General features: G+C 50.9%; 1 protein-coding gene across 1 annotated transcript in view; it reads right to left on the reverse strand.

Annotated features, from left to right (window-relative positions):
• Rab43 (RAB43, member RAS oncogene family) overlaps positions 1 to 16,144 on the reverse strand; it is a 20,824-nt gene extending 4,680 nt beyond the window's left edge. The window contains exons 1-2 of the mRNA XM_055617400.1: positions 15,728 to 16,144; positions 1,043 to 1,226 (exon numbers count right to left, since the gene is read on the reverse strand). Of these exons, the coding sequence (XP_055473375.1) occupies positions 1,043 to 1,226; positions 15,728 to 15,925 (382 nt within the window). The 5' untranslated portion in view covers positions 15,926 to 16,144. The remainder of the gene's footprint in view (positions 1 to 1,042; positions 1,227 to 15,727) is intronic.
• Between the last annotated feature and the right edge of the window lie 646 nt (positions 16,145 to 16,790).

Genomic DNA, 16,790 nt, shown 5'->3' on the forward strand with positions numbered 1-16,790 from the left:
ATAGATAGATAGATAGATAGATAGATAGATAGATAGATAGATAGATAGATAGATAGGGTTCTCACTGGGCTGTCCAGGCTAGACTTGTACTTGTCGACTAAAGCAATCCTCCTGCCTGAGTCTCCTGAGAGCCGGACAGGTGCAGCCACCATGTCAGGTGCCTTTGTTATGTGAACGCTCTCACGCTCAGCTGGCAAGCTGACCGAGTGAGCCGAAGGGCTCTCTGTTTAAGTAACTGATTCAATCCCCAGGACCCACATGGAGGAAGGGGTGGAGGACTGGAAGCTGTCCTTCGTCCTCCACACATGTGCTTTGGGCATGTGTATACCATCTAGACATCCTAGATGGATGATAGGTAGGTAGGTAGGTAGGTAGGTAGGTAGGTAGGTAGGTAGGCAGGCAGGCAGGCAGGCAGGCAGGCAGACAGACAGACAGACAGACAGACAGATAGATAGATAGATAGATGAGACACCTGTTAGCAAGTCAGGGGCCTGGTTCGGTCCCAGCGCCTGCTTGGTGGAAGGACAGACTGACTGGCAAGCCGCCCTCCGGCTGCTGCACGTGCTGACACTGCATCCGCGCGTGCACGCACACATGCTCAAGGGCACTTACACACTAAATGTAATTTTAAAATGGAAAAAAATGTTCTTACTCTGTGGCCTCTCCGCTTATTTTCTTTTTATTGCTTTTTTCCCCTCTGCAGTGCTCAGTAGGGCCCCGAGCACACTGGCTAAGTGCTGGAGCTCCGAGCGGCAACCCAGTCACACAGCTCCTCTGAGCATGATAGGCAGTTTTAGAGCTATAACGGGTCTGGCACACAGGGACTGCAAAGCAGACTCCAGCACCCTTCTAGCCTTCTAATCTCAACTTTGAGTCTAACTTTGAAACCGACAAGGGCAATCAGGATTCCCAAACTATTGGTTGAACTTCTGGCTCCCTTCCTGGCCAAGCTCAGCCCCGCCCTGTAGGCTTGCCCCTGTTGTGGAAAAGAAAATGGGGGAAGCAGACGGAAGGCTTGCTCCCAGCCCCTGTCCCAGCTCACCAATCAACAGCTGCACTATGTTGGAGCCCGCGTACTTCCTCACATCCTCGATCCAGTGAGGCACGGACAAGAAGGTGCTTCTCTTGGTGATGTCATAGGCAAGGATGGCCCCATTGGCACTGCGGTAGTAGCTCTGGGTGATGGTTCGGAACCGCTCCTGGCCAGCCGTGTCCCAAATCTGTAGCTGAAGAAAGGGGGTCAAGATGTCAAAGGGACAGCACGGGCAGCCCCACAGACTCATGTCCACAACTGTGGGTCTACCAGCCTAAAGGCAGCTCCCAGGAAGTCCTCTGTGTGCCTTAGAAAGCAACTCAGGGCTGGAGAAATGGCTCATTGGTTGAGTGATTGCTGGGCAATCCAAAGGACCAAAGTTGGGGTCCCAGCACTCACACAACAAAGCAGGTATCTCCCACACACCTGCAACCTCAGCTCTTGATGTGGGGCAGAGACAGGATCACTGACACTTGCTGGCTTCTAGCCTAGTCAGGAAAACTTAAGCCCCAAGTTTGGGGAGAGACCCTGCCACAAAAGGAGTAGATGGAAAATGTCAGGAGGAAATCAGACTCTCTTCTGGCCTCTGGATGAGGGAGGGAAGGAGGAAAGGAGAGAAGGAGGGAGGGAAGGAAGGAAGGAAGGAAGGAAGAAAGGAAGGCAACTCAGAGATCCAGTATGAGGAAGAAGAGAGAATGGGGGGGGGGGGGCAGCTTGCCTCACAACTCTAGGGTCCCTCAAGCCAAGAGGCAATTCTGAACGGAGTCCTCCATGGACTAGCTCTCCCCTTAACCCTGATTCCAGCTGCATATGTGGACCCCTGGAGTCTGCGGGTGAGGGATTGGCTCCCAGGGTGCAGAGAGGCTATGCATTTCTCCTGCAGGCTCACTGGGTCTTGGTTGTACAGTATTGGGTCTAATGATTCCAGTCGATGGTGAGGCGGCTGGACTGGGGCAGTGGGTGCCTGCCGATCCATCTTGGCCACAGCATGGGGCGTGGGGGCTTTCACCACCATTTATTTCTTCATTAACAAATGCCAGCGCCTGTGGTAGCACCCTGCTGGACATGGGCAGTGGAGAGGCGATGTGTACTTGAAATGAAAGAACAAATGGCCGAGAAGTCTCTACATCTGATAAAAGATACTGATTTTTAAGATCCAGGGAGGGCAAGGCGTGGTGGCACACGCCTGTCATCCTACTGCTCAGGGAGGCAGAGACAGGCAGATCTCTGTGAGTTCCAGGTCAGCCTGGTCTACAAAGTGAGTCCAGGGCAGCCAAGGCTACGCAGAGAAACCCTGTCTCAAAAAATATTAAGATCCAAGGAGATCAACAAATCCCAAAAAGAAGAAACACAGAATTATACATCATAGCAAAACTGATGGGGGAAAAAACAGAAAACAAAAACAATCAAATCCATGCTTTCTGAGTTACTAGGTCACAGTAGCAAAGCTTTTGCCCTGGATGACTTCCCTTTATATTCAAATAAACACTCATCACCTCCACAGAACGGTCCCATCTACTCCCTCACACCCCAATTTCTTTTTCTTTCTTTCTTTCTTTCTGGACAGCGTCGGGAACTCAGGATCTTGGGCATGCTAGCAAGAATTCTATCACTAAGCTATACAGCCCCAGCTCAGACCCCATCTTAATCGTCTTCACTGTCTGACACAACACAGAGACACACACGACACACACACACATTTTTTAGTGTTTACTCCCCCCCCCCCTTCATGTGAGTTCCATAATGACAGACCTGTGTCCAACAGTGCCCGGCATAAGAAGGTGTCCAATACCAATACAAACTGGAGGGATGGGTGCTGGTTCTGTCCCAGGAGCCTGGCCTGCAATCAGACTCAAAGCCCCAGTCCCTGGCGGCTGCCTGTAGGTTAATTTGAGCATTGCCAAAGCTGAGGGCCTTTTCACTGCAGAGACAGGAATCAGCTTCAAACCGCCAAGGGTAGCTAGCACACCGACACCACCCTACCAGTGCACTCACTGCGCGGCCAGCAGGGCTGGGTTCTGCCCTCCCTCACCTGGCCCACCCTGCTTCTCATCCTTCCAGCCAAGCCTTCTCAGCCTGCACCTGGCCTTCAGGAGAAAAGTTTCTAGGCTGCTGCTATCTAGAGTTGTGCCCATGAGCAACAGGGGGCTCAGAGCATTTCTGAGTCCCAGTAAGGACCAAATGGGCTCTCAGAGCACATACGCTCAGAAGACAACAACAAACAAACAGAAAACCACCACCCTTCCTCTGACATTAAGCAAGGATGGTGGGTTTCAGGCCCTTCTTTGACCCTGTAATGGGAGCACAGGGATTCACCACCCTTGGTGGGGGTGGGGCTCTTTTAAGTTCCCCATTGAATGACTCCCAGCCTATGCTGGCCCACAAGCCTCCACAAGCCCCTGATGACGCAATACTTTCCGCATCATCGGGTCCTGCCTCAGCACTTAGACTCTCCTACCTATCCTCTGTCACCTTAGGATAGGTCTCCCTGACACTCACGCTCTTTCTTGTTCCCTTCATGCTCCTGCCTCTCTACCGCACCATAGAGAGCATTATCTATTTTACATAAGTATCCATGAAGATGACCTCAGGAGCTAGGCAGGGAGGATGAGGTACCGCCACACACACACACACACACACACACACACACACAAGCAGGGGGCTGCAAGCTGCTTTCCAGGGATTCATGGTTCACTGAGTAAGTCACATAGCTATGGTGAATCCACCCTGTTTATTAAGTTAAAAACATCTCTGGAAGTTCAGTCCCAAGATCTGTGTCCTGTCCTGTCCCTCCCAATGGAAACAGTCTGTCCTGAGTAAACAGGCAGTGGAAAGTTCCAGACTTCTTCTCCTTAGAAGAGAACCTTGGAAAAGTTAGTTCTCAAGGCAAAACCGAGATGGTCAGACTGACCCAAATACAAGTTCCTGCGCTATTTTTTATGATGTCTTGGGACATGAGTCAAACCAGGAGGTAATGTTTGAGGGCTCCTCCTCCCACCAGCCTCCTCTGCCTGTGCTCTGTCCTCTAGGGAAGAACTTAGCTGCAGTTCTCCAATGCTGCAAAAGCCCCAGTGTTATACTAGCTGATGAAAGGCAGAGGTCGCACAGCACGGGAAGGGGAGTAGTTGGGCAAGTCCATACTTGCGTGGCTGGGGTCCTTCTGCTGTCTGGAGAAGAACCGCGAACAGCTAAGGAAAGTTCTCTTAGAGCTGGCAAGCTCCACCCCCTCCTACCACCGGTGCCCCTGGGCTAGAATGGCAGCTTTACAGCTCAAGCTCCAGGTTTCAATAGCCTAAGGCTATGTCTCTGGGTCCTGAGGTTGGAGGCTCACTGCTCTGGCTTTTAATCACAAGTGGCCCAAGGCTTGCATTACACTCCCTAGGGAACCTCAATATTAGAGCCTTAGCTCCTACAGCGGTTGGTGTCACAGCTCTCAAGCCTGATGTGTCTAGGATCACCACCACCACCGGCCACCCTTAAGACCTGGCAGCTCCTTGGAACTCTTCAGGCAACTGGAGCTAGCGGTTTCCGGTCTCCAGCTCTTCAAAGCCTTTCTTTCTTCACCTTTGGCTCTCTGGCCCCTTTGTTTGCCTTCTCCATGCCCATGTTTCTGTCCTGGCCGTTCTCAAGAACTCTTCAGCCACCCTAGAACTGCTGCTGCTACTACTGCTGCCACTGCCACAGCTGCTGGCCCTGCCCGTGTCTACTTGTTACCACCACCCCCACTTTACTAATAATCATGATCGGAGTAGGTAAGAAGAGAGCCTTCAGGAGAAGCCTTTCACCTGACCTGATGCTGCACCCCAGGGTTCAGTACAAGCCAGTGTCCTGCAGCTGAGTGTAAACATGAACTGACTTCTTAAACAGGTGCTGTGCCAAGGGCCTCTGCACCATCTTGGTATAGTCAGTCAAACAGCTCGACGACCATGCTTGCCTAATCACAGGTCTTCTGTGGAGCCACCAGAAAAGTGTCTCCCCCTTCTGTCCTGAGTTTAAACGGCGGCTAAGCTCACGATGGCAAAGGTCTAGCACAAGTTGTTTGAAGCAGTCAAGACACCATGATCGCTCAGGAGTTGGAGGTCTGCTGTGGTTGTTGTATAGCTTCCTCAAGGAATCCATGGAGTGTTCAAATCAGCATGAGAGCCAGGAAGCCAGTCAGAGCCAGCTACCTGGCTGATAATCCTCTGCTCAAGGAGGCCAGGGTACCAGGGAGAGTTTAGTAGCTGTCAAATCCTGTTGGTCCCTGGTTTGAAAAGGTTATGGGCCCCACTCACGCCCGTATTCGAATGCCTGACCCATAGGGAGTGGCACTATTAGGTTTGGTCTTGTTGGAGTAGATGTGGCCTTTTGGAAGAAGTGTGTCACCTTAGGGGCAGGCTTTGGGGTCTCATCTGTGCAAGCTACGCCCAATGTGGAACAGCTTCCTGTTGCCTGTGGATCAGGATGGAGACCTCTCAGCTCCTTCTCCAGCAATGTTGGCCTGCGTGCTGCCATGCTTCCTGACTAAACCATTATGAAACTGTAAGCCAGCCCCAATTTAGTGTTGTTTTTTTTTTAAGAGTTGCTGTGGTCATGTCTCTTCATAGCAATAGAAACCCTAAGACAGCCCCCCAAATCTTAACTTACTTAGCGGAAAAATGAACATTATAAAAGGGTGCTTATAATAAAGGCCTATCGTTTCCATTGGTAGCGAGTTAAGTGCATTCAACAGTGTTTACCTCCACCACAGGGCCCAGAGCAAGTCTTGACCTGACAGTGAACAAGCGAGGATAAGAAGTGAAGATACACTGGCCTGAGGACATCAACTGGAGGCATACAAAGAGGGTTCATTGAAGAGAGACAACATCAGAGGGATGTCAATGTCTGCACCCAGAGTTCCCCCACTCCCTCAACACACAAGGTCAAGGCACAGCATCAAAAAGTACTTTAACCCCTTGTAGTAATGTGACTCCTACATGGAAGTTCTGTGGCAACACCAGTATCTGCCCATGTGACTAAGGACAGCCGTGCCAGCTTTCTGCAGGTTTCCTCTGGCCATTGTCAGCCCATCTAAGAGAACTGGCCCACAATGCCTAGTATCCAGACAGGCAGAACCCAGCAGGGTGGCCAGAGCTGTCAGCATTTCCTATCTAACTGAAATAGTAAAAAGATCAACCTTGTTATTTTGAGACAGGATCTCATATTTCCAGGCTGGCCTGGAATCCTCTATGTAGCCAAAAGGGACCTTGAACTTCTGATCCTCCTGTCTCCATCTTCCGAATCTTAGGATGACAGGCACGTGGGGCACACACTCCGCCAGCCGAGCTACAAGCCCAGTGCAAGGTCCCTCTTTACCTCTCCAGTGTCAAAGGAGAGAAGCTGTGGCGGTGCTGTTCCGAGCCTGCAACCCTAGCCCCTCACTGTCTGCAAGGCTCCCTCAGCATGGGGAAAGTTTCTCAGGAAATCTCAAGAATCAAACTCTTGCCTGGATGTCTTGACATGTTTGCCTTTGACAAGTCCTGCCTCAGTTGCTCAGAAAAGACCGATTGCTCCCAACAACCCCTCTTCCCTTCCTGGAAGCTCAGGCCACCCACCTACTACTTACTAGCCATGAGGCCATAGCACCAAGCCTAGAGTTGAGACCACAAGTTCTGCCCTTGTTGGCTCGCAGAGCCTCCACAGTTAAGTCTCTAAACTCCAGCTCTCTCTATCACCAGGGAAGGTGGGGGTGGGAGTGGGGGAGGGGTTAAGCTAAGCAACTTGCTTAGCAAGTTGCTCTACCACTGAGCTGCAATGGTCAGCTTGAACCCTTGGAAAGACTGCATTCCCTTCAGAGCTGAGGATGGAACCCTGGACCTTGAACAGGCTAAGCACAGATTCTAATAAGTGAGCTTGCTTGGGGTAACAAGCAAGGCAATGGTTCTCAATATGCCAAGAAGCAAAGTGGGAATAACAGAGTTAAAAGTCTATCCTAGCAACGGAACAGTGGCACTCGCCTGTAATTCTAGCACTCTAGGAGGCAGGCAGATCTGAGTTCAAGGCCAGCCTGGTCTACAAAGTGGGTCCAGGACAGCCAAGGCTACACAGAGAAACCCTGTCTCAAAAACAAAAGAAACAAACACATCTTTAAATATTGTGCTAGGAATTTAGGTCAGTGGTAGACTGCCTGCAGAGCATGCGTGGGGCGCTATGATCAATTCCCAGGAATGCAAAGTTAAGTTTTAAAAAAGTAATTTGGGAGCTGGTGAAAGAGCTTAAGTTAAGCCTCATGTTTGACCCCCAGCACTAAAAGCTCACCCAGTTTCTACACTCCTCGGCCACAGCAATGGCAATCTAACAGTCACCTGGTGTGAACGGACTTCTTTCCTCAGAGACAGCCAACTGCTGCCGGGACTGACCTCTCCTTACACCCTTACAGCTTTGGGGACCAGCGTGTGGCACTAACGGTAGGTGACAGAACTTTCTAAAGTGGAACCAGTAGAAGGAAGTTGGTTCATTGGGGACATGATATTTTTAAAATAATTGATTTTTATTTTATGCACACTGGCATTTTGCCTGCATTGTCTGTATGATGGTGTCAGAGCACATAGAACAGGAGTTACAAATAGTTGTGAGCAGCCATGTGGGTGCTGGGAATTGAACCCAGGACCTCTGGAAGAGCAGCCAGTGCTCTTAACCACTGAACCATCTCTCCAGCCCTGGGAACATCATTTTGGAGAAGTGTTGAGATCTCTCTCTCTCTTTCTCAAGTCTTCCTCAGCTACATGCTCCTATAATGCACTATGCTGCCAGCCCAACGCAGCCAAGGAAAATACATAGAATCCTCTAACACTGTGACCTAAAATAAGCCATTATTCCATTTGCTTATTTATTTATTTGCTTGTTTGTCTGTTGTCTTATTTAGTGTTCTGTTACAGTGATGAGAACTAACCCATGCCTGTGGGACGGAGGACAAACTAGTAGGTCTCAAGTCGAGGTGCACTTAGTCCCCCTTCAAAAGCTGCCGCTTCCGAAATTAAAGTCGGCTGGAGAGGTGGCCCAGTGTTACGAGCATTTACTGCTCTTTGAGAGGACCAGGTTCCATTCCCAGTACCTACATGGCTGCTCATAACTGTCCGTAACTCCAGTTCCAGGGATCTAACATCCATTTCTGGCTTCTGCGGACACCGGACATGCACACGGAACCCAACACAGAGCTCACCGTTTGCACACATAAAACAAGTTAAATGTAGAAAGAACTAGGCATGGTGGAGCACGCCTTTAATCCTAGTACTCAGGAGAAGACAGAGGCAGGTGGATCTCTGTGAGCTCAAGACCAGCCTGGTCCACACAGCAAATTCCAAGACAGCCACAGTTACATAATAGAGAGACCCTGTCTCAAAAAGAAAAATAAAAGGAAAATTGAGACACGTTTAGTAAAAGCTCGTCACAGCCCACCACATGTCAGAACTGTCTTCAGGACCGGCGTGTGCCCTCTAGCCTAAAGTGAACCCGCTAGCTGTCTTTCACTTCTTACAGTACTGGGAATGGTACAGGGCACGCAAGCACACACTCCAGCAATGAGAACTGGTTTTGTTTGTTTGGTGGGTTGTTTGGTTTCTTGTTTTATTTTTTATTGCATTTTATTTATTTTTGCGTGCAGGAAAGGGGTGTGCATGTGGAGACCAGAGGACAACTTTTCTCCCACTGTGGATCCCAGGGTCACACTCAGGTCAGGCTTGGCGGAAAGCACCTTTAATCACCGAGCCACCTCCCAGACTCCCATTGGTTGGTTCTTGAGACAGGGTCTCACTAAGTCAGCCAGGCTTTGAACTAGCAACCCTCCTGCCTGAGGCTTGTGCAATCAAACCTGATAAGCATCAGCCCTCAGGCTTTACATGTGTCCTTGATTGAATGGACACCATCCCAATGGGATTTTAAACCAGATCCAGTGACTCATGCCTTTAATCCCAGCTACCTAGGGACTGAAGCAGGACAAGCCCTTGAGCCCAGGAGTATCAGACCAAGCTTGTCAACACAGATCCTATTTCAAAAATAAAGCTGGAAGTGGTGGCACAGGCCTTTAATCCTAGCATCCTTTAGGCAGAAGCAGGCTGATCTCTATGCATTCCAGGCTGGTCCAGTCTGTATGGGCAGTGTCAGGCCAGCGAGGGCTACATAATAAGACCCTGCCTCAAAAAAATTTAAATTATATATGTGTGTGTGTGTATATATATATAAATGTATATGTATGTATGTGTGTGTATATATATATACACATACATATAATTAGAACAAAAACAAATACAAATACAGATGTGACTGAAAAATATAGTGATGTGACTGAATTTTTGACATCACAACTTAGGACTTCAGTGTTTTGATGGGTACTATTCCTCTCAGAGCTGGCTTTTTAAAACGATAGTTCTGAATGTTCAATCCGCATTGACTCTCTCCATGCAGAGTTCTTTTTGTAACCTTGTACTTTCTTTTTTGGCAGGTTTTCAGGGCTGGATCTGATTAAAGACAGTCAACAGGCCACGAGGGCCTGCCTTTGTGCTAACAGTTCTTTGGTCCAAAATGAAGTCTGATGTCAACATGGTGGTTCACATCAGCATTTGGAAAGTTGAGACAGGAGGACCACAGCACTGAGGTCGACCTAAGCTACACAGTAAATTCTACGTCAATCAGCCCTACACAACAAAAATTAATTAGAACAAAAAAGAGCTGAACATACAGCTCAGTGATAAGGCTTGCCCATCATGTGCAGGGTCTTGGGTTCAATCTCCAGAATTGTCAATAAAAGAACCAAGTCTCAAATATTAAAGTGAGGGCTGGCTTTCTAGGAATAGGGGGTCTCCAAGACAAAGTGATGCAATTAAGGGTAGAGGAGGCCAGGTGTGGGCAAGCTTGCCATCTCAGCTATTTAGACAGGAGGGCTGTTCCGAATGTTAAGCTACCTCAAGCCGTACAGCAAGCACAGGCCAGCCAGGGCTACAAAATGAGACCCTGCCTCACACAATGACAACAAAAAAAGAGAGGGTGTTAAATGGTGCCTAAGAAGCTATTAATGACAAAGGGTCCTTACCCAAGGACTCAGCAGGCCAGAGGTTCTTTAGCAGCATTCGCTTGGTTTCTATTGCAATGTGAATAAAGCATTTTGTATTCAAACATTAGTCTGGAAGACGAGTTTTCTCTCTTATTCACAGTGGTCCTTTTCAACACTGCCCAATTCATTTGAACAAATATTTGTTTATAAAAATACATTGTTGAAACAATACTGCTAATCAACATGTATGATGCAAATGATACAACATCACCAGATTTTCTTTAATTTTTAAATACCACTCACTCGGGAGAGAGGAGCACGTGTGTGCTACACTAGCATGGAGGTCAGAGGACAACGTCCAGGAGCTGATTATCTCCTTCTACCATGAGGGTCCCAGGGACCCAGCTCTGGTTGTCAGGTTTTGCAGCAAGCAAAGCACTAAGCCACCTTCACTGGCCCCCGTGACAAGATTTTACACAGATGCTCACCTCCCTCACGTGCAGATTTTGTGTGCTTGCCGCCAACAGGAGAGGATATAACACCACAATGCCAGAACGGCTCCTGACTAGCAATCAGAAGGCTAGGCTCTGGTTCAAGACTCCAGGCCACCTTTCCTCCCATTGTACGATGGAGACATCTCCCAGAGGGGTGGTTGCAAAGACCACACAGAACGAGAGAGGAGGGTTGAGAGATGGGTAAGATGCACAAAAGCACTGCTCCTCCTGTTACTAACCTTGACTCAAGCCCCAACTACCCTGAGAAACCACACAGGAGCCAGGCATGCTAGCAGACAGTGGAAATACCAGAACTTGGGAGGTGGAGACAGAGGATCACAAGTTCAAGGTCACGCTGGCCTACAGAGTAAGGGGTGGGGAGCAAAAGAGAACAGAGGAATGGCAAACAGGCTGAGGAGACCCCACCACTCCTGGCTCCGCATGCCACTCCCTCGCTCAGGTACTAACACACCATCACCACCCATTCTGCCAGCAATCCGGGAGGGGAGCATCTGTGTCTAAGTTAGAAAAGGGCCCACAGGATGCCCGAGGCAATATGTGCTAGGCTGAGTTTGCCTCTACAGGCCTATCTCTGTCTCTCTTCCCACGTGAGCACTGCCTGAGGCCAGTAAGAATCCTCAGGAGGCAAGGTTTAGTTTACAGTAAGGTTGGTGGCCGTTGGTATCAAGAACAGATTCCTGTATAAAATCACGGTGACCTAGAACCCTGTCTTATCTAACAGTCCTTCTGCTATTTCTGAGCAGAACTGAAAAGTCAAATTGATTTTATCTGAATAGGAAATGCACAGATAAGAAGCCAGATCTTGACTGGCAGAACTGGGAAGACAAGCAAAAATGTTCTGGGTTGGGAGTGTAGCTCAGCAGGAGAGCACAGGAGTGCATGGGGGCCTGGATTCCATCATCAGCATTGAAACACACACACACTTCCTTTTAAACCCTCCCTACCCCTACTTTGGAAGTAACAGAATTAGCTATAGGAGTAGCTATGAAAACAAAGAACACTTGAGTCCAGGGCACTGAGCTGGAAGCCCTGGTCCACAGGCACAGATTCCATGAAGGAGGTGTAACGGTGTCTCCCCCAAGTGGCCAGGAGGCCTGATGAAGCCATGTGGAGCCTTCATGAAGTCCTAACCAGACTGCTTGTACTTGAGGCCTGTGTGCCCAGTGATCTGAAAAACCAAGTTTACATAACAGGCCTTTGTGTGGCTACCTAAGGGAAGTGAGAAGCAGTGGAATGGACCCCCGGTCTAGAGCTGAGCTCTTCTAGGGGCCAGTGCAGCAGGGGGAAGTCAGAATGGAGAAGCAAGTTCACAGCCCTTCTCATCCAGAGAGGAAAACGCAACAAGAGCAATGGTGAAACAAACCCTTTTACTTGTTTGTACCATCAGTTTTTGCTTAATTTACAAGACATTTGGGGGACAAAAAAAGAAGTTTGTAGCACTGTCTATTTTCTGGGTATTAGGCTCAGGGTAATTTTGTAATTTGAACCGCATGAACAGATCATCTACTTGTTTAAAAAGGGATAGGAAGGACCAGCAAGAGGACACAGTGGGTAAAGGTGCTGGCAGCCAAGCCTGCCAACCTGATTTCCATCGGCAGGACCCGAGGTGAGAGGAGAAGGGACTCCTGCAAGTCGTCCTGTGACGTCACGCCTGCCGTTGCACCAACTCCACACACCCACAGGCAGGCAGGCAGGCAGGCAGGCGTGCTCTCACACACATATCATCATCACAATAGAATGTAAAATACAATTCTTAAAAAACAAGCCAGGACATTTTTAAGTGCTTCCAAGCATGTCCACAGTTTTTCAACAACATTCACAAGTAGGTGAAGGGTCATTAGTCCCATTTCATAGATGAAGAAGCCTGAGGCTACAAGAAAGAACTCCACCTGCTAGGACAGAAGACTCAACCCTTCAGGCTCCTGGCCTCATGTTCTTGTTCAGATTCTCCAGTCAGAAAGACAAACGGCACTCCAATTCATGTGCTACATTCAGCCCTCGGACAAATCCAGGACACATCAAAGGAACAGGCTTGTGGACTTCCACAGCCGTTTGTGTGACCTGAGTGGGCTATTTTTTTTAATTCACCGTTTGTCCATATATAACGTGTGTGTGTGTGTATGTGTGTGTGTGTGTGTGTGTGTTGAACAGGCACATATATAGGAAGGTCCACACACACCATGGCATTTGTAGGGAGGTCAGGGGTCAACTTTCAGAAGCCCATTCTCATCTTGCACCCTGGGTTCTGGGATCAAACTCAGGCCCAGGACCTTACTTGCTGAGTCATCTAACCAGCCCCCAGGGTGGGCCTATCTCAAAGTTCCTATTAGCTGATAAATACCCTGAAATATTCTGGTGCCAGCTCTTACTGAAAATATTTATAAGATTCCTAAGTATAAACACTGGTTGTGGTGGTAGATGCCTGTAGCCCCAGCACTAGGGAAGTAGATGCAAGAGGATCCCAAGTTCAAGGGTGTCCTCAGCTATATATTGAGTTTGAGGCCAGCCTAGACTGCATGAAGCTCTATCTTGGACAAAAAACAAAAACAAACAAAACAGAGAGGAAGAGAAAAATAAGCCCAGGCACATACTCTGCTCCCAGTGAGTGCACTGGTTTGCTGCATTTGTCACCCTTCAGAACTTTGGACCACCTTTCCAGGAACAGAGGGAATCAGAAAGTGACCACTGTACCCAGAAGCCAGCCAAACAGATTTCAAATCCTGCTTTTTGCCCCTGACTTACAGGAGACCTCAAGTAAGCCAGTGACTTCACTCTTCTTGGCTTTGGCTTCTTCTCTATAAATATTAACCAGTAAACAGGCATAATGGACACATGTCTGACACCCGCCAACAGGATCTGGGTGTTTAAGGGCCTTATCTTCAACAGGAAGAGACAAACAATCCAGGTAATTTCAAGTCTAGGTAAGTGCTATAAGCACATAGACAATAGGGAAAAAAGACCTGGGAGGTCACGGGGTGGGAGGGGGGGGAACGCTGTGGGAAAGCAGCATTCATGCTAGAACCTGCTAAGTATCATTACACAAGGGTCTACAGCCACAGCAGGACAAGAAGGGGAAACATGAAAAGGTGGTGAGGCAGGACCAGCCTTGGCATGTTTAAAGAAGAGGGCTAGAGAGGTTAGAGAACAGAGTTGGAGAGCTAGTACAAGGGATGTAATGGGAAGTGACTAGAGAAAGAAAGAACTTGACTGGAGCTCTTACTTTCAGATTTCCACTAGAGCAGAACTCTAAACGAATAAGAAAACTGAAACACAGAACTGAATGCAGTTGGTTCTGCTCTAACCTGTGAGAAGCAAAGGCCTTCTTGTCCTTCCCAACCTGCTCCAGGAACTCCCAACCTCAGCAGGGCTAGGGCAGCAGGTGGCAGGTCTGTCTCTAAGGTTCCTCAAACTCTTGCAAAGCCCTGCTCAGGTGGGAGTCAGGCCTAAGTTCAAGCCTCAGCACCGCAAACAGAATAACCATGCCCTCCTGCCTGCAGAACACACCATTAAGCAGCTGACTCACAAGAGCTGCTAGAAAGGACAACCAGCACAGCTCTGAGGTATTACCACACACACAGCTCTGCTACTCCCAGGCCCGGGAGGCCGTCTCCTAAGAGGAAAAGCTGGAGTGGCCACAAGGAAAAGCAACAACAGGCTGCATGCTCCTGTATTGCATAACGTAAGCTCAAGCGCACAGTCCGAGCAGGGCTGCACTAGGGGACAGGTTATCTCCACGGGTAAACAGGCACACTGGCCCCTCCTTGACCAGTCAGCACAGAGATACACACACACACTGGGCATGGGCTGACAGCTTTCCAAAAGGGAACCATTCTCCTTATGCTTCCGTTTTCACGCTGCACTCTGGATGCAGACTGCTGGCATTATCAGAGGGCACAAACTTGACCACAGGCACACTCCACCTGACAGCCCTTCCCTGGCCACCTGCTCCAAAGGGATGGTCCAGAACAACTCAATATGCCTGCCTGCACCTGGCCCTTCTCCACCTCCAGAAACCAAAATATACCGAAACCCGAAAGCCTGTTTAAAACCTTGCAGGCAAATCTCTAGAGACACTGTGGCCAAATGAAAAAATGATCGTTGACTCGCTTTTTTCTACACGATGGGACAGGAGAGAGAGGCAACACCCAGAAATTATCCCAACTTTATAGAAACAAAAAGCTGAGAGTCACAGCCAAGGGCAACAGAGAACAGGCCTACAGCCACCCAAAGAAGCAGAGCCACAGCAGCAACAGGGTCAAGAGACTTCCATCCCTGGGCTTCACTTCCTGAAAACATAAGGACAGCCCCCACCCAGTACTTAGAAGAGCTGTCTTGAAGATCCTTCTGAACTTGAAACCACGAAAAAACGGCAAAGGGTTTCTGTAGGGAAAGTTACTGAGCGCCTCTGTGAGGAGGAACAATGCTGTGTCCTGTCCAGGATGCTACCGTTTTAGGGAGGGCAGACACCTAGGTTAAGAAGCTGATTTCATTCATCACAAATATTATTTATCAAATCATTGCCAGGACATTGTGGCGACCACATCCTGCTGTTTCTGCTGGGGTCATTGCCAAAGTTTGGTTCTCTCCCCCACCTTCCGGTATCTGTGAAGTTTTCAGTTTCTATCAACCCCTAGTTGGGGAAGCCCCCACCCCCACCCCCACCTCCCGCTGGTCCTAGCGGAGTCGAGTTCCAACACCGGGTTCCTAAAAGAGACTGCGGAGAGGCGTGGCCAGGGAGGAAATTCTGACAAAAACTTTTGGCCCTCCGGTCGTAGCAGCCACTACTTCCTGGTCCCTCCCGGTTGGTCACGGGGATGTCGTTATCTGGCTGAGTGCTCCCCAGAGGGCCGCGCAGGGAAGGGTCTGTCCCGGCATGCGCGGCGCTCACGGAACGGCCCGCAGGTCGCCCTCCACTGCAAGTTATTTCGGAGGAGTCCCCACGCCGTGAGCGCGGGGGTTGGGGTGGGGGTGGGGGAGAGGGGTAAGGGGTCGGCTTCCACCTCCACGATCCGGTCGCCCACTGTCACCACTCCCAGAGCCCCAGGCGGTGCTCTCGGATCTGAACCCAGCTCGGACACCAAGGCCTGAGCCCGTTCCGAAAGAGGGGGGAGCTGAGGGACTGGCCAGGGACCGCCCGCCGAGGGCAGAGCAGCGGGCCGCGCCGCCTCCCACCTTGACCCGCTTGCCCTGGATCTCCAGCGTCTTCATGGTGAAGTCGACGCCGATGGTGCTGCCCTGGCGCGCGGAGAAGACGCCGGTCTTGAAGCGCTGCACCACGCACGTCTTGCCCACGCTCGCGTCGCCCACCAACACCAGCTTGAACAGGAAATCGTAGTGCTCGTCCTGGTCCCCCGGGCCCGGGCCCGCCATGGCTCCGCGGGAGTCCTGGGGCGCAGGGCCCGCCCCGGGCTGACGGCAGCCGCGGGCCGAGGTCCGTGTGCCCTAGCCGCGGCCGCCTGGCTACGTGGAGCCGCCGCAGCACCTGGACGAGCTGCGCGGCCGGCCGACCGACGGCCCCGCCCCGCCCGGAGCCCCGCGGACTCGGCTCCGCCCGGGAGAGCAGCGCCCGGCCCTCCGCGCGGCCCCCGCCCGCCGTCGGAGCCGCGCCGGCCCGCGGCTACCTTAGGCCCGCTCGAGCGCCGCCTTCAGGGCGGGGCGAGCCGCCCTGCGCCCCAGCACCGCCCATCTCCGGCCGCTCGGCGCCCGGGCCCCGCCCCCAGGACCGCCCCGTCGCCCCCTCCCGCAACCACCGCCGCCCATCCCGTCCTCACAGTCCCGATCCTGGCGCTCAGCAGCTTCCCTCTAAGCTTCCCACCTCCCTGACCCTTCCCCGAGCACCGCCCGTAGCCCACCACGGCCAACGGCCCCGGCCCTTCTCTCAACACCACTCTGATCCCCCCTCACACCGTTCTTTCCCACTTCTCAGCACTTTAGTAACGCGGGGCGTGAGCGCCGTGCCGATCCGCTGCCAGCACCGCCCCGATCCTCTACTCGTCCTGACCCCGCCCTCAACACCTCTGACCCCGCCCTCAAAATCTTGCTTTAGCTTGGACCTCGCCTTAGGCACCGCATCCAAGACGGAAATCCGCCTGCACCTCTTCTTAGCCCTCAGGCTAAATCCTCCCTAAATCCTCCCATCACACTCTGCCTCTCCTCAATCTGCTTCGCCCCCCACCACACACCCACCCCAGCAGCCTTTGGCCACTACTGATTGGCAACTGCTCCATAGCTTCAG

The sequence above is a fragment of the Psammomys obesus genome, unplaced genomic scaffold (assembly GCF_907164565.1).
Source record: "Psammomys obesus unplaced genomic scaffold, mPsaObe1.curated_primary_1811, whole genome shotgun sequence".
NCBI classification, from domain to species: Eukaryota; Metazoa; Chordata; class Mammalia; order Rodentia; family Muridae; genus Psammomys; species Psammomys obesus.